The sequence below is a fragment of the Notamacropus eugenii genome, chromosome 2, assembly GCF_028372415.1.
Source record: "Notamacropus eugenii isolate mMacEug1 chromosome 2, mMacEug1.pri_v2, whole genome shotgun sequence".
In the NCBI taxonomy this organism is placed as follows: Eukaryota; Metazoa; Chordata; class Mammalia; order Diprotodontia; family Macropodidae; genus Notamacropus; species Notamacropus eugenii.
Window position 1 is genome coordinate 48,419,844 of NC_092873.1, and position 18,874 is coordinate 48,438,717.

Below are 18,874 nucleotides of genomic sequence, written 5' to 3' on the forward strand. Positions count from 1 at the left end.
TTCAATCTGCATTCAAACTCCACCAGTTATTTTCTGGAGATGGACAGCATTTTCATCATCAGTCTTTTAAGATTGTCTTGGATCATCAGCTAAGTCTTTCACAGCTAAGTTTTTCATTACAGTATGTACAACGTTGCTGTTACTGTGTGCAGTATTCTTCTGGTTCTGCTTACTTCCCTTGCTTCAGTTCATTTAAGCCTTTCAGAGTTTTTCTGAAAGCATCCTGCCTGTCATTTCTTATAACACAGTAGTATTCCATCAGCGTCATAAACCACAACTTGTTCAATCATTCCCCAATTGATGGATGAACACAAGCTCTAATTCATTGCCACCACAAAAACAGCTGCTATAAATATTATTATACAAACAGATCCTTTTCCCAGTTTTTTTTTTATTTAAATCTCATAGGGATGTAGACCTAGTAGTGATACTACTGGGTCAAAGGATATACACAGTTTTATAGCCCTTAAGCAGAGCTAGATAAAATAATAACAGAACTCATGTAGAAGTACAGAAGTGCTAGAATATCAAGGGAAATAATGAAAATAATTACAAATAGCATCTCTAAACCTCATATTATTTTGTACAATGGGAATCATCAAAGCCACTTGATATCAGTGTAAAAAAAATCAGAATGAGTCAGTGGAGCCCACTAGACAAGGAAGAATTAGAAAGAATTCAACACAATCCAGTGTTTGATAAACTTGCAATCAATTAAATAGGAAAAAACTCTTTAATAAGCACTTTGGCAGAAATCAGACTTATACTAGCATCTTGCACCATATCCCATAGTAAACGCAAAATGCATATGTGACCTGAATGTCAAAGCTCATACTGTTAAAGAAAAAAGTGAGAAAAAAAGCAGATCATCAGTATTTCATAAATTTTTAACCCAGCAAGGGATAGAGACCATTGTAAAGGATAAAATGAATAATGTTGATTACATGAAATTGGAAAGTTTTGCCTAATATATCTAGGATAAGAAAGGAAACAGATGATCAACAAGAAAAAAAAAAAACTTTCCATCACATATCTAATAAGGTTCCAGCATCCAAGGTATATACATAGTAACACAAATTATACAAGACCAAAAGCCATTCCAAAAATATCTGTATACAAACAAAAACCATAAGTACCCAAAGGATATAAACTAATTGTTCCCTAAGGAAAAATTGCAAACTATTAACCTTATGAAAGAATATTCCGAGTCACTACTAATAAAAGAAATCCAAACCAAACCAACCCTGATGTTTTACTCTCACCCAGCAAATTGTAGAAGTTAACAAAAGAAGGGAATTTTCTCTATCTGAAGGGCTGTGGAAAGACAAGTACACTAATATATTGTTGCTGGAGCTAGGAATTCATACACTCCATTCTGGAGAGCAGTTTGAAATCTTGCAGATAAAATAACTAAAATGTTCATGATTTTTGACTCAGAGATTCCACTGAGCTCTCCACTCCCCCAAAAGGAAGTCATTGACAAAAAGTAATGCTCCATAAAGACCAAAATATTGGCAGTAGCAGTTTTTATAGTAGCAAAGAATTGGAAATGAAGTAGATGCCCCTTGATGGAGGAGTGAGCAAACAAACTGGCCCATGAATGTAATGGGATAATTCAGTGCTATAAGAAAAGGTGAATGTGATGGATTCAGAGAAGGCTGGAAGACTTATGAACTGATGCAAAGCAAAAAGAACCAAGAAAATGACATATGGGGATTATAACAATAAAAAATGGAAAGAAAAGTAACAAAACAAAACAGAATGTTGTGAAATTATGCAGAACAAACTTACTCCCAAAGAAGAATTATGGAAAGACACTTCTCTACCTCTTTGCACAAGTGAGCCTCCGCAGGTGTTGAGTATCACACAGAACATTTCAAAAGTCTGTTGGTTTTGCTGGATTTTTGTTTTAATTCTTTTTTTTTGAAGATGTTGGTCTAGGGAGGGAGAAGAGAAAAGACTATCTCTATAAAAATGTACTTCAATTTTTTCTAAAAAAAGAAGAATGTACTCCATAAAAACTTGATATGGGGAGGAGGACATTTGGAGAAAGGTGTAATCCTTTAATAAAAGAAAGAAAAGAAAGAGAAAGGAAGGAAGGAAGGAAGGAAGGAAGGAAGGAAGGAAGGAAGGAAGGAAGGAAGGAAGGAAGGGAGGAAGGAAGGAAGGAAGGAAGAAAGGAAAGAAGGAAGGAAGAAAAAAAGAAAGAAAGAAACCTTTGGTGTCAACCACAGTTCCCTTTGGGGAGAGAATTGTAATGAAAAAAGCCCTGATGTTCCTTAGAGTGGAATGGATGATTGCTGTGGTACTGGGGTTGCCAACAGCATTTATTCTTGATGTGGATTCGGACTCATTCCCTGGACCGACAGCTTATCAAGCTTCATTGGGGGCACTCACTGGGCTGGCTGAGCCCTGAGATGAGAAATGGTAGAGAAGCTTTAATTCACAAACTGCCAGCAAGAAATGACATCTCCTTTCCTTGGGGAGGTAAATCCAGCCCTGAAGAGACACAGAAGGGAAACAAGGCTCACTCCCTGGATAATTTCCAAATCATGACAGATAGCCTGTATGTTTTCCATCTGGAATTCAGGAGGTGCCAGGGGTCCACACCAGGCAGAACAGAGTCGCTATGATGTCAGCAGACATTTCTTATTTATTCAGAGCTTGCTCTGAAAGATCAGAATGGTGGCTGACCCACATGGAAATGGAAAGAGGCATGAGGAACATGAATGGATGTCACCAGCACAATGACCTGGATACAGGATGTTATTTATCCTTGTATTTGATCAAAGAAGGAGGGGGAAGTGTAGCCAGCCCTTCAGGACATGTTAACCAGGTGCTGGCATACAAAGACCCCCCCACACACACACACACACACACACGTATACACATACTCTGTCTCTTTCTGTTGCCTATACACATACACATATACTCTCATACTCTTTATCTGTCTGTCTGTCTCTTTCCAGTTCTGGAACCATAATCCAATCAGCCCTGTCTTTGCTACTGAAAAGAGTATGTCTAGCAAAATACCCCTCCCTGGCCACCATTTCTCTCCTAATACTGTCATTCCTATTGGAATATAAGCTTCTTGAGGGCAGGGACTGTCCTCCTCCTTTTAGTATTTGTTTCATGGTTACCTTGTAGTGCTTTTTCATTCATTGTAGCGTTTAGAGGAAGGGTCACCATTTGCATTTGTTTCCATGCATGAAATATCAAATACTCAGAGTAAGGCTAGTGTGGAAGACAGGACCTTAGACCTGGCATCAGTAAGACCCAGGTTTAAATCTTGTCTCAGACATTGGCTAGCTGTGTGATTTGAGTCACTTAATTTCTCTGAACCTCAGTTTCCTCATCTGTAAAATGGACTAGATGGCCTCTGAGAACCCTTTATGCTATGGAATTCCTAGATTCTCTATAGAACATTTGTGAGTATGAACAGCGGGTGAGGAGTGGAGTTGCCATTTTCACCAATGAGGTCATAGAATCATTGGGACTTACATGGGTACCTAATATGTGCAAGGTATGTAGGGAGATGGTGTTCTGTGGAATAGCTGCTATTTACTGTCTCAATACTTTGGAGTCAGGAAGGGCTGGGTTCAAGTCTGGCCTCTGACCACAATGACTTCCCCTAGAAAGATGAAATCCTAAGGTCTGATCCAGCAAGGGAAGTGCAATGTACCAAATTAGCCACTGGGCATTCAGTTGGGCGCCAGAGCCAATGTGTGTGTGGTTGTCTGTTCCTAGCCCTTTGTTAACAGCTCTGATAATATTTGGAAGCTAGCTTACAGTACTTGTGGTATTCCTGGATAACCAAAACCTCAGGCCATACCTTTCCAAGGAAGACTGGCTGCCTTCTATAACCCTGGGTTGGCTGTGAAGAGAGTTGGGAGGCCTGGGGTTCTGAATACATGACATTTATTTATTTTAGAGCCTTCAAGTCTTGATCTAAGTACTGATTGGGCCACCTCCTCTTCTGAATCGTGCAGACAGCTCCCAAATTAGCACTTAATAAGGTGATAATTTGCTGTTGGCCCCAAAGCAATTATAAATTTCATTTGTCCACCTAATGGTTGCAAATTGGTTATGGAATAGCCAAGGAGAGTGAGATAATGGGAAGAGAAAACATCCGATGAGAAATTGGCATGTTGGGGCTGGTCATTGGGAGGAAGAGTCTGGAATATTCATAGGCTGGTTTTCAATCTTCACTCAGATTTAAGAGTGAGTGTGACTCACCAGCTAGTGAAACTAAGAGTGATGCTTATTTTCATTGTTGGGGACTGGGATTTTCTAGGACTTGATTGCAGTGTTGGCCCATGAAGCCTCTGAGGTTCCTTCCAAAGGCAAATGACTTGACCTGTCTTTGCCTCTGTTTCCTCAGCTCTAAAACAAGAGGGTTAGGGAACATGGTCTCTGAGATGAGATCTACCTACATGTTGTCTGTTGTTCAGTCATTTTCAGTTGTATCTCACTCTTCCTGACCCCATTTCCAGTTTTCTTGGCAGAGACAATGGAGCGGTTTGCCATTTCCTTCTCCAGTTCATTTTACACATGAGGAAACTGAAGCAAACAGGATTAAGTGACTTGCCCAGAGTTACACAGCTAGGAAGTGTCCATGGCCAGATTTGAACTCAGGTCCTCCTGACTCCAGGTCTGGCACTCTTACCTACTACACATGCATCTGCCTATGTGCCCATGTCCCATCCCACGTGCCTCCTCTAAAATGAATTTAGTTTAGATGACCTCCAAAGTCCTTTCTAGCTCTAGAGCTAACATCCTATATCCCTTCACCCTCTGGATTCAGTTTCCTCATCTGTAAAATGATGAAATTGGGCTAGATGGTCCCCAAGATCTCTTCCTGGTGTAGTTCTCAAGCCTGTGAATTCTGAGGTTTGGTGATTTTTGCTGCCTCACCTACAGACCACTTTGAGCCCAGGGAGCAGATCTTCCCAAGCAAGTGGCATGCAGTGGTCCAGAATTCTTGTTCATTTTTCATCTTTTGAAAAGGATCGCTTTTGTCCTTTCTTCCCTCCTGTTTACCAAGGGTTTTCTTCCTTAAGACTTTCCAGTGATGGATGTATTTTCAGTAAGAGTTGGGGTTTGAGTATACACAGGGAGAAAGCAAGACCTGATAAATGGCCTTGGTTACTTGGGCCAATCCTGGCAGACACACACACACACGCATGCATGCATGCACACACACACACACACACACACACACACACACACACACACACACACACACACACACACCCTTCACAACAGGGCCCACCTTGACCTTCCCTCCAAACCCATGGCACTCAGCCTAAAGGAAAGGGAGAGGAGAGAGGATCTGAGGGGCTGCTCTGGAATGCAAGGCCCAGCTGTGCTGCTGTCCAGGCTCCCAGAGGGCCTGGGCACAGAGGAGAGAAACAAGGCAAGTCCTCCTGGCCAAGTCCACCAACTCGCCTGGTGAAAGAGGGCTAGGGTATCAGGCCCACTTCAGCTAATAAGTGCTTGTGTGCCAACTTTGGGCACATCACTGTCACTGAGCTTCATTTTGTCAATCTCTAAAATAAGGCTAACGTTTCCATTTTCTATTCCCTACGCAAGTGACTTTTTATGGAGTTTTTGGATGGAATTCTTTTTTGTCTTGTTTATGATCAGCATAGGGAGTTCCCAGAGAGGAATTTGTCGATCCATCAGCACTTGGCAAGCCTTTAAGTGCTTATGAGATGGTGGCGTGGTTAGAGTGCCAGGCCTGGCGTCAGATCTGAGGAAGGGGAAGGGAGTCTTGTTGGGTCATAATAGTGTCCTGCATTCAAATCCTTCGTCTCATCTGTGAAACAGTGGCATTCACTTCGTGTAGTTGCGCTTCAGTTTTTTCATCTGTAAAGTGAAAACAGTAATACTCATCTCACAGGGCTATCATGTTATTCCATTGAAATAATGAATGGAAAGTGCTGTGTGCAAAGCTGAATGGGCTTTATGGATGGCGGTTTTAATCACCATCATCCTCATCATCATTATCAGTACTACTTACACTGGTCTTGCTCCAGAGGCCCATAAGTTTCATCAGACACTGCCAAAGGATTTAAAGTCCCCGGTATACACTGCCAGACTTGGTTGATGTGGTTTTTTTCTATTTTTTTTTTTTTATTCTTTTCTGCAAGGGATAGCTCTCTGGAGAGGGCAAAGTGAAGCGACAGATTTGAAAGTGATCACCATATAAAAATCTTAAAGCCCAAACCATTTGGAACTATATTAGACGGTGAAAGGGCCAGACAATTCTTTAGGGTCTTGTTCCATGGGCATGTATTGGCAGTGCTCACAGAAGGCCAAAGTAGCTCCAGACGTAGGCCCAACCCCCTTTCCCCAAGATGGATGGTCAATGGGAGCCACCAAGCCTTTCTTCTCTTCTGGGGGAGGGAGATAGAGATGAGAGGCAGGCCCTTCCTTAGCTTTCTCCTCCATGATGTACTCAGGTGGTATCATCTCTGGCCATTCAGGGCAGGGACAGCATCTGGTGAGGGCCCCAAATCCCAATTCATCTCACAAAAATTGAAGGAACTGGGGATTTTTAAGCTGAAGAACTTGGCAGATATGTGTGTCTGTGCACGCACATGCCTAAGGGTTGGAACAGAGATAGCGTTTTAACTGTGTTAAGTGCTAACACGCTGGAAGTTGGCCAAGTTTCAATCCAAGGAAATTAAGCCTCACTCCTTGAAGACCCCGCTCCAATGTCCAGTCCTTCAAGATGTCCTGATTCCCCTCTTGCTCATCTATCTTCCCTTCTCCCATCTCTCTCTTACTTTAAAATATATATATATATATATATCCTGCATTTATGTCTGCTACAGAAATACGTCTTGCATGATTCCACATGTACAGTGGATGTCACATTTCTTGACTTCTCAAGGGGAAGGGGAGGGGCAGAAGGGAAAATGCAAATTCAGAACTTAAACTTTTTTAAAATGAATGTTAAAAACAGACTTTTTCCAAATCATTTCATATATATTACATATGTGTATGTATAGGGGGGTGTGTGTTTCTATTTTTTTTATGTATCAGAGAACATGATACAATACCCTTAGCACAGAGGTTCTTAGCCTATTTTGCATCCTGTCACCCCTTAGACAGTGTGCTGAAGCCTATGAATTCCTTCTCAGAGTTGGGTTTTTAAATGCACAAAATAAAATGCCCAAGATTACAAAGGAACACAGTTACTTGGATCCCAGCAATCCAGGCAGTCCTTCACAGATCTCAGGTTCAGAGCTATTGCCACAGTGGAATATGTTACTAGAGGACAGGGGTCCATCTCAGTGCCTGGACACAATAGGCATTTAATAAATGCTTGTTTGATGAATTACAGGCAAAGAAGTTTAGCTTTGTTACCTTGAATTCAGGAATGAGAGTTAGGAGGAATCTTAGAAGTCACTTGGTTCAATACCTTAATTTTTCTCAAAAGAGAAACTGAGGTCCGGCATGGGGGAGTGACCTGTGATGACACAGATCTGGGAGATCAGACACTGAGCTCTCTGGAAAGTGAAGGAATTTGACCTTGGGTGGGGACTCTTTGGCCAGGGTTCATCCACACAGCCTCCAATAGATCATTGGACACTTACTCCCCATGTAATTGTGGTCAATATTAACACAAATTGTTGCTAGAGGAGCTGGTTTCATTATTTCACTAGAATTGGGAGCTCTTGGTTGAGGAAACTCCCTCTCCCAGTGCATGCTGAGACCTTCTCTTCTCTGCAGCTACCTGACAATTTTAGAGGTTTGTGTCCAAGATAAATGACTGGGCCAGGATGTGTCCAAAGAACTGCTCAAACCCATCTCTTCCTGGTCTCAAGGGCAATGTTTCACCTGCTATACCACACTGTCTCTTCTTTGTTACTGCTGTTTTTATTTTAACCAGGACTAATGAGCAAAATTTAAAGAGAGGCAGGCTTCAGCTCAACCAAAGGAAAAGCTTGCTAATATATAGAAAGGTCCAAAAATGGAATGGGTTTCTTCAATAGGTACTGAGTTCACCATCACCGAAGGTATTCAAGTGGAGGCTGGATGGCCACTTATTAAATAGGAGGCCTTTCTTGCCTAGGTAGAGGCCAAGCCAGATGGCCTCAAAATCTTTTAAGTCTGAGGTTCTCTCATTCAGTAAGAGTCAGGAACAATTAGAAATAAGTCAGTTTGTGAACTTGAAAGTGCACAGAAAGGCAGGTGGTTGTAATGTCTATATAACTGTACTTCTCAGTCGTGCACTATTGCCTCCTTTGGTGTTTCTTTATGGTTGTCCTGCATGTCCAAGTAGGTGCTTCTAAGTGGAAGGATGGCTTCCCAGGAAGGGATCTGCAGTTGTACTCATTACTAACCTATAGGTCATCCTCCTTTTCTCTGCCAGGTGCAAGTTCTTCAGCCTGACTGAAACGCCAGAGGATTACACCATCATCGTGGATGAAGAGGGCTTCTTGGGTAAGTGGAGTCAGAGCCTCCAGCTTTCTGTTGTGAAGGAGGGGGGAGAAGAGATGTGTACAATCCCACCTGACTGTTCCTCATTGTCATCCAGCTTTTGTCCATACTCTTGGCCCTGAAATGAGGGACATGTGTCTGAAGTCACTCACCAGTCCCAGGAAAGGGACTGAGAAACTCACTAATATTAATTAATTAAAACTCCCTAGTATTAATGGGTGTGACTGGGGAAACATTCTGTGTGTTAGCATTAGAAGAAGCTCTAGCTGGTCTAGTGGGAACCTCCCATTTGGTCTTGGATGGGGGTTCTTTTGAGAGGCTTTATCCGCACAGCCTCTAATGGATGATGTTACTCTTTGAATGACAGACTTTTAGGACTGGACGTTTGGCTAGTTCCTTTGGTCAGTGGTGGTACTATTGAGGGAATTAAGGACAGCGATGGTTGGAAAACTTTGTGTTTGTGTGTTCCTGGACCCATTCTGACATAGAGAAAAGTATCATTGCTGACCAATGTAACATGGACAGATGCTTGGTTCAGGGGGCCTGGATTCTAGTGCAAATGGCCCCTACTCTGTTATCTATTTATATCTTTGGAATATTTATTTATTTTTTCGTGTATTGAAATTATTATATATTCAGCATGATTATTCTAAATATTTTTAAATTATAGGTAGAATCAATGTTTAAATATATAATTTATATAAAATATATTCTCTAGTAACATAAGTATAATATATAATTACACGCATGTAATATAATACATGTTACACGTAATATATAATTTTTACATATATGTAATCTAAGTCTGTATTGGAGGTGAAAATTTTGAAGCAACAAGGCACTGGTTTTTAAAGATCCCTAGAAAAGGCAAAGACCCTGAATTATCAGATGCTATTACCACCCCCTGGAAGGCAAGAGGGCAATTAGCAATCCTTAGACGTAGTTTCTCATCTTTGTGAAACCTTTATGAGAAAGCTCTAAATACACATTGAAAGCATTGTTGGTGAAAACCAGATGGGAAAAAACAAACTTTCACAAATGATTTTCTATAGCAGACCAACTCTTTATTGTCACACAGTTGCCTGTGAGGCATATATCATTGTATATAATGATTCATATACAAAATAGAATCTATTTAGAATCATATTCTAGTTATTTACAACCCTAGAATATAAGCTCCTTGAGGACAGGCACTGTTTTCGCTTTTCTTTGTATCCCTGTTGCTTAGCTCAATCTCTGGCACATAGTAGGTGCTTACTAAAAATGGTTGCTCCATCCTGATGCCATCAATAGAGAGAACTCCAACCCTATTGAAATAGCAAAGGGGGAGGAGAGTGGCATTCGTTTTCTGCTCATCCTGCTGTTATATTATTCCCTTCCTTTCTCTCCCTAACTCTTGACAGCCAGATACCCCAAGCCCATATACCATCATGGAGTTTCCAAGCAAGATAGGTGGAGATGCTCTTTTTAAGTCAACTTCTTTCTACTGTGTATTTATAAAGATAGGGACTGCATCTGGGACTTCATAGTATTGGGAATGCTCAAGTCTCATCTCATGGTGCTCTAGCCAACTCTCTGAGCCGAGACTTGCCATGGTCACACAGCTAATAAGTGTCTGAGGCTGGATTTGAACTCAGATCTTCCTCACTCCAAGCTCAACACTGTCCCCTGCACAGCCTAGCTACCTTGAGGTATCATTGGTACCCAGCATATAAGAGCATTAATAAATGCTTGTTCATTGATTGATTAGAAGGAACTGATTCCTAGGGAGAGGAGGACTTGACCAGGGTCACACAGCTAATACCCAAAATGCCAGAACTCAAACACAGCTCTCTTGGGTCCCATTTCAGGGACACCAGGGCACCCCTCTTCCGACATGGGCACCTGTCCACAGAGACCAAAATTTGGCCCCAAAGTCTACATTAGAGCTCTTCTCTTTAACACAGAAGGCTTTATTATTCAACCTTTTAAACAATTATCTGGTTTTCTGTTAAGAGATAAATTGATTTTTTCCCCCTTTCCTAATTATAGGCTTAAGTAGAAGGTAGGGATGGTGACCAGAGAATTACAAAGGAAAATTAAGAAAAGATCTTAAAACAAGGGGAGTGGGGTGGGGAGTCCTCTCTATAGTGTTTGTGCTAGATGCCTGAACTTTTTGGAAACACTCCAATGTAAAAGACAAGAGAGGGAGGAAGGGAAAGAAATGGAGGAAGGAAGAGAGGAAAGAAACAGGGAGGGAGAGAGGAAAGGAAGAAAGGAAAGGAGGCAGGGGAAGGGAGGAAAGAAACAGGGAGGGAGAGAGGAAAGGAAGAAAGGAAAGGAGGCAGGGGAAGGGAGGAAAGAAACAGGGAGGGAGAGAGGAAAGGAAGAAAGGAAAGGAGGCAGGGGAAGGGAGGAAGGGAGGAAAGAAACAGGGAGAGAGGAAAGGAGGCACAGGAAGGGAGGAAGGGAGGAAAGAAACAGGGAGGGAGAAAGGAAAGAAAGGAGGATTAGTGAATGAACGTTCTTAAGCCCTTACTATATACCAGCCCCTCCACTGAGCACTGAGGATGGAAATTAAAGAGAAAACTGTCCCTTCCCCAATAAGTTTACATTCTTTTTTGTTTAAGAAGGTTACAATTCTGAGAGGAGACAGTGGCCTATTTAATAAGGGGCTCGTGGCCAGAAAGGGATAGTCTGGCTTGGGATGAGGTTTGGAGGGGAATGGATAGTAGACAAGGTTCCCTTGATTTTGTTCCTTTTGTGTGGAAGAAAGAGCACCTGAGGCCGCCTCCAAACCGCTGAGACCTGAGTGAGTTCAAGTCCTAGCTGTTCTCCATTGACTGTGTTGCCCGGGTGCGTCTAAACCTCTTTGGTGGCAGCTCTGCCTTGGCAGAGGGAGCCCTCCCTGGTGTGTTGCAGTGTGGCTGAAGGGTGGGGCACCAGAGGGCCACTGCCCAGCCCAACAAGCCACGGCCAGATGATGTTTTGTTGGCAGGGACACAGTGTCCTCCACCAGAAACAGGGACAGCAAACAGCCATATCAAAGATCCTTCTGGGTCATTTGTCCTAGGTGGGAAAATACATGAACACCGGGGATGTTGACTTCCTTAGGGATGTGTACCCGTCACACCTGAGTGCCCAGCACACAGGGAAGCCTTCTCTAGCAAGATGAAAGCAGGCTGGTGGGGGAGCATGGGAGAAAAGAGCAGCCATTGGTCTAGCTGGAAAACCCAGATTTTCTCCTATTTTGCCCCCAACAAGCCATGTAAACTGTGCCTCAGTTCACACAACTGTAAAATGAATGAGTTAGACAAAATCATTATGAGTCAGTTACTGGTTGTGCGAAACTTGCTGCATGAAACTCACTGTTCTTCAAACATCTTTAAAACCAATGACCTCCTTCCCATTCCCCCCTCCACACCCTCTGTGATTTCCCTCTACCCTTCAGATACTGAGGGAGCTGATGCTCTGGAAGTAAAATGATCCACAGGAGAGAATGGAACCCAAGAGGCAGTCTCTGGCAAGACCTGGGTCCAAATTTAGCTTCAGATACCTACTAGCAGTGTGACCCTGGGCAAGCCACTTAACCACTCTCTATAACTGGTTCAAGTTTCCTTATCTATAAAATGGGAGTAATAGCATTTACCTCCCAGAGTTGTCGTGAAAATAAGATGAGAAAATGCACATAGAACCCTTAGCCCTAGAACTAACTTAGCTAACTAGTTTAGCTTGGAACTCCTAAGCTCAAGCCATCCACCAACCTCAGCCTTGACCTCTCCAGCACCAGGGATTACAAGAGTAGACCCCACTACTGGCCTCAGTCTTCTTAAGCACCATCTCTGGTGCCTTGACATAGTACATCTGCCCCCCAGGTATCAGTTCGATCATTGTCCATGTTGAAAATAAGAGATAAGTGTAGAAACACTGACCAAGGAAGAAAAGCCGTCAATCAGCCAGCATGGAATAGCCTCAGTGTGTCCAGCATGGTGTCAAGCTCTGGGGATACAAAGAAACCTAGCCCCTACCCTCAGAGAGCTCACAGACTAATGAGTAAATAACATGAGAACAAGTTCATACAAATTAAACAAAACAAGCTATCTAAATAGGAAATAATTAGCAGAAGAAAGGCACTGGTATTTACAAACTAACACTATAATAGTAATAATAGCTAATATTTGTGGAGTACTTTATGCCTGGCATTGTGCTAAGTGCTTTTATAATGATTATTTCCTCATTCGATCTTCAGCAAACCTGGGAGTTAGGGTACCCACCCTGGCATTCTTGATGCCTCACTATAAGGAGTAGGTCTGCTATAAAAAATCATTTGTGAAAGTTTGTTTTTTCCCATCTCATTTTCATAAAGGTTTCACAAAGATAAGAAAGTAGATCTATGGATTGGTGATTGTCCTCTTGCCTTTTGGGAGGTGGTAATACCATCCAATAATTCAGGGTCTTCGCCTTTTCTAAGTATCTTTAAAAACTTATGCCTCCTTGGTTCAAAATGTTCACCTCAAAGACTTCTAAGTGTACCTCATCTAACCTTGTTTCTCCTCCATGCCTTTTCCATTTCCTTATATTGTGCTTTAGGGACTGGGATGTTGAACCTAGATGTTAATGGTTCCATTGTCCTCGATGATGAAAATAGTTTGTTCTGGAAATGCTGATCTGTTTCCATTTTCATCTGTTTGTTGGCCTCCTTTCAGGTGAATGGGCCTCCCACCAAACCATCCTCCACTCTATAGCTCTTCACAATTTTAATAGTGCCCACCCTACTCTGTGACATTACTTTCTATCCTAAAACCCCATTGTCCTTGACTGCCATCTTTAGATACTTGTCAAAGAGATCAAGTACTTTCTAGCTGAGAAGACTGGTGTTTTCTACCTCTATGTTGTGGTCCTCTCTTTCTGTCAGATTTCTATAGGGAATGGTGAAAGTCTATGTCTAGTCCTTTCTTTGAATCCATTCTCATTTTTTGTCATCAGTAATGTGAACAGGTCAAATTGGGGCTGATATAATTCTATGTGGTTCTTTCTCCTCTTTTTCCCTTTTCTTGTATTTTGATATTAATTTTGACCTGTTGACTGCACATAGTTTGTTGTTTTTTAAATCCCTCCCATATGGGAATCATTCATCTCTTGTCTGTCACGATATCATCAGTCTTTTTTATGGTGATGTGCCATGTTTGCCAATTTCGATTACTTCCAATTCATAAAGAAAATGGCCATTCAGGACTTTGACTTCTTTTATCTCTTTATCCTAAGCTGTATTTTCCAATATATTTTTCACCACTCTCCTCTTGGCTCACCTTAGGTTTAATGCCACCATCTCATCTGTATATATGTTTATTTGGTTTACAAGAATTTGTCAAGTTCTCCATAGATTTCTGTACATCTTCAACAGGTGTTGGCAAATAAACTACAATTAGCTTCATGGTCTTCTTCCCTTTGCCCATCATGAGCCCTGTGCCAACCAAAATACTGATGATTTAACTCATTTCACAAATATATGTAACATACTGTGAACATCTCAATTTGGAGGCCACAGTGTTCTCCCCTTCTTTTCACCAGCCCTTGTTCCCTGGAGGTTCTTCTCCTTACCCGTTGCACTCATTCATCCAACCTCATTCCCCTCCAGCTTGCTGCTGCACTGGTTTCTGTTTCTCTTTCACCCCCAACTTCTGTCCCATCATTCATCCACTTGGCTCCAATCTCTCTCTGTGGTGTAAGTAGCAATTAACCAAAATAGTGAACCCTTTCTGCTAATGAGTAAATAGGAGGAGACAATACGATCTCCCCAAGGTCCTTCCCACTATGCCACTCTGACTCTCCACTTAACCTCTTTAAGGGATTATTGCAAGGACTGAATGGCCTTGGTGAATTCTTCCAACTCTGAGATCCTGTTTCAGAGTAAAATAACCACATGACAGGAATCCAAGGTTTGCCATCAGTGCCGTGGGAATTTGGAGGCAGTAGAGACATCGCTGAAGGAGGTGCCATTTGTCCAGGGCCAGGAAGAATGGGACAGGCCATGCTCTCCAGCATCCTGTTCTTTTAAGTGCCCCCAGGCCTGGACCTGGCCCTCCTACTGACTGACTAGCCAGGGCCCTCTGGGCCCACAGTCTTCTTTTATCTTCATGTGCTCCTGTCAGCCAAGTACGAGGACTTGTAGAGAACAACGTGCCAGAAGGACACTTAGGCCCCATGGCCACTACCTCATTCTGTGACTTCCCCTCTCCAGCCCTCTCCTTATCTGTAAAAGAGGGATATTATAACTTACCCTGAAGACTTCATAGGCTTAAGAAGACCATAGAACATAGACCTAGAGCTATAAGAAACCTAGAGATCTAGTGCAGCCCACCCCTCTCCCTTTTTTTAACTGATGAGGAAACTGAGGCCTGAAGAAATGCACTGAGTTCCCCGAGATCATGTTGGAACCCAGAGCCAGGATATTAACTGAGGGCATGGACTCATGGATCATGAACTGGGAGTTTCTCCAGAAATTATGCAGTTCAGAAATTCTTGATCTTTGGTGTCCTGGACCCCTTTGGTCACGTCTAGTAAAACCTAGGGATCCATTCTCTGACTCAACGTTGTTTGTTTTCAAATTCCTGATTGAAGGAAATGCTCAGTTTCAGCTAGAGATTAGTTAAAACAAGGATGCCCTTTTTTTCTCCATCCAATTTCATGGACTCCTTGGAGAGCTGTAGACCCCTGGTTAAGTAAGATCCCTTGATCTAGCCTAACAGTTCTCAGACTTTTAATTTTCAGGTCCTCTTTATACTTGTAACAATTATGGAGGACTACCCTCCCCTCCCAAAGAGGTTTATTTACGTGGGATAGATAGATAAATGATAGAGAAATAGAAAATAGTTTATAGCATAATATATAGCATATGCTATATATGTTTTCCCATAATATGTAATTTATAATATGTACTACATATATTATATACTGTATACATTATATGGTTATTATTATAACTTTTATATCTGTATATTAAATATACGATAGTATATATTTTCTGTAGTATGTAATATGTCTTATATACCATAAGTGATATATACATATATATTATGTAATACTATATATTATATATTATATTATGTGCAACATAAGGAATACTAACTATATAATTAACATGTATATTCTGTTATATATTCTATATTTTATATAAAACATCTACACACCACAAATTATATGATTAATGCATTGAGCATATGGATATATAATTGATATATATTGGATATATTATGTAAAGCATATTATAGAGAGATCTTCTGTATTAGACACTGAAATCTTAGCATTATGAAAATAGTCTTGACGTGGCAGATCCCCCGAAAGGATCTCAAGAACCCCTGGCATCCCTTCAATCAAAGATCTAGTCCTAACCTTTTATTTTCAGAATCTGAGACTCTGAGTTTTCATTCACGGTAAGCCTCTCTGGTGTGTGAAATGAGAATGGGGATGAAGAGCTCTGTAACTATAAACCAGAAAAAGGAAAAGTGACTTGTTTTTATCTCACTCTTTTGGAAGCCAGCACTGAGATTTCCACCTCCTTTCCAGCCTGTTACCTCAGCTACTGGTGTTGGTGGGAAGGGCCTGGGTCTTCTTAGCCTTCCCTTCCCTAGATGGACATGACCTTGTTGGCATTATCTGAAGGCAAACGACCCATCTCATAACTCTCCAGAAGCGGGTTGGCTCTTGTTTCAACTTCTGACTAATCTCAACAGAGAGCTTTGGACATCTTTGATATCAAAGGAACTGCCCCCTATATCACATGGTCATTGTTGGCCTGACCATCCTGTCCATTTAAGGGCCATGCCTCTGTGGCTTGGCACTTGGGACCCATGGTGGAAGGAACCTGGTCCTTGGAGTAGGTGGCTGAGAAAGATGTTAAGGAGGTAATTAACCTCTGTATTCTAAACCACAGGAAGACTGGGAAGCAGATGGGCCAGCCACCCTGACAAGGGTGTGGGGTAGCCCAAAGGTAGGAGAATGGTAAACAAGGAAATGTTTAGAGAAAGGGAGCTTCATTTGTACCCATCAGTATTCTGTGCCCAAAGTAGGCTGAACTACTGAACCTGTGTTCATTGTTCAGTATATAAACATGTATTCCCACCCTCTGCTCCTAGAGGGCTTCATTCTTCCTCTCCTCCCACCCCAGAACCCACCCCTAACCTTCCCACCAATCACTTTTCTCCTCCTGCCTGGACACTGCACCCCCATCCCTACCCCTGCCAGAGGATACCTAAACTCTCTCCTCTCCAACTCATAGACCCACATCCCCTTCCCAATGATGGGATGTGCCCATCATATCCCATGCTGCCGTATCCTGAGGACTCGTGGGAGTCTCCTTACCACCTACGTTGGGCTCGCTGTCTCTCCTGCTGCCATATCATTGGTTGTCCTCCCCAATTTGGTTTCAAAACTCCTTAAGTAGGGACCCACTTATTTTTCTATCCTATCCCTAGTACTCAGGCAAAAAGTAATATTTAATAAATGCTTTTCATTCATTAATTCATGTAGTCACTGGGAGCATTTTGTAAAAAGAAAAATCTTTTTTCCTCAAAAAACAAAGGAGAAGTTTAAAGGGACAGGTTCTTTCTCTCTCTTGTCCATTTATTTAAAAATAAACTCATGGGATCATAGAATGACTGAGCTGAAAGAAACCTTAGAGATCCAATATTTTCCATGCATCCTCTCCTCCATAAACGGGATTGTGCCCTTCCAAAAAGTCAGTGCTAGCTAGCAGTGTCTTCCTTTCAAAATAATAAATATGAAGTGTGTGTAGATGGATGGATGGATGGATGGATGGATAAATACTGCATATATTTAGGTGTACTGGTTTTTTTCAATTTGCAAATATTCCCCAGTTTTCTTTTTCTTGCTCCACAATTTCCCTGGCTGATCTCTTATTGGGGGGGGGGTGTATTCCTGTCCCCCATTATCCCATCCGAATTCCCCTTTCCTCCACAGACATAGCATTTAATATACACACTCCCTTATTTCAAGCCTAGGAGTGTCCTGTTGCTAAATTAGTTTAAGATGCCATCTTATCACCCTCATTTGCCTTCTCTATGTTGACTTTATCTGGAAGAATGTCATCTTCTTGGAGGCAGGTCCAATTTTAAGTTTGTTTGTATATCCAAGCTCATGGCACATCTCTTAGCACATAGTAAATGCTTTTACATTCATTCATTCAAACAGAAGTCTATGTGAAAATGTGAGTTCCTATCATGTACAGTTTGGCGATTTAGTTTTTTTTCAACGTATGCTTATTTTAACACGTAGTGACTTGTTAGGGCAGACTTAGGTGGTGCAGTGGATAGATCATCCAGTAAATGATGAGAATTCAAATCCAACCTTGACACTTACTAGCCATGTGACCCTGGGCAAGTCACTTAACCTCTATTTGCTTCAGTTCCTTATCTGTAAAATGGGGGCACCCTGGAGAAGGAAATGGCCAAGCACCATGTATGCCAGGAAAAGTCCGTGGGGTCACATAGAGTCAGACACAGCTGAACAGTAACAACAATTAAAGAACTGCTATGTTTGGGGCTCCAAAACACTTTGATGGGTGAACTCATTCACCTATCAAAGCAGGAGACTGAGTCTCACGGGAGAAGGGATTCTCCTTTCAGACAGGAAGTTGTCCTGCACTTTGCAACACCACACAAGCAGGGAGGGGTCACCCAGATACAGGGGGATAGGACCCTGGTGCCCATACTGGCTCAGTCTTCCACATGACCTCATTCCAAATGCTAACCAAACTCCCCCAAGCCGCAGGATCAGAAATTTGGCTCTTGGGGTGACAGGCGTCTGTCCTCAGGTCTCCTTTTCTACTGAGGCTGTTTGAGATCATCCCTCCAGGCAGGCTGCTGGGAACTCGCTTTCTTACCACCATGCCTTCTGCTTTGGGCTCAGGCCAACCACATCATTCCCCAGGCCAGTTTCTCCCAATTCAACAAATCATTACCCAAAAGGAAAGAGCCAGCATGAAGATAATTGTATGTGTGCTCCCTGATTCCCTGCCTCTGTCAAGGCAGTAGAGTAGACTCTCTCCAACTTGATTTGGGGGACTTCAAAGAGGCATCCTGCAGACAGAAATGAGATAAATCCAAATAAATCTTGGGCCACCATCCCCATGGGACAGAGGGTGGGAGCCAAAACCAGACCACAGAGGTCATCTTGTTCAACCCCCTCATTTTAAAGATGAGAAACTGAGGCCCACATGGGACTTGGGATCATAGATCTAGGGCTGCAAGGGAACTCAGAGTCCAAGACAACTGCATGATTTGTCCAAGGTCACACAAACAGTAAGCAACAAAGCAGGGCTTGAACCCAGGCCATATCAAGGTATCTTATCACCCAGGTGGTGCAGCATATAGAATGCCAGGCCTGGAGTCAGAAGGACTTGAGTTCAAATCCAGTCTCAGACATT

At 42.2% G+C, this 18,874-nt stretch overlaps 1 protein-coding gene across 1 annotated transcript in view; it reads left to right on the top strand.

Annotated features, from left to right (window-relative positions):
* Positions 1–18,874, top strand: part of CASTOR2 (cytosolic arginine sensor for mTORC1 subunit 2) — a 102,705-nt gene that overhangs the window by 66,827 nt on the left and 17,004 nt on the right. Inside the window, exon 2 of the mRNA XM_072640135.1 lies at positions 8,384–8,454. Within this exon, the coding sequence (XP_072496236.1) occupies positions 8,384–8,454 (71 nt within the window). The remainder of the gene's footprint in view (positions 1–8,383; positions 8,455–18,874) is intronic.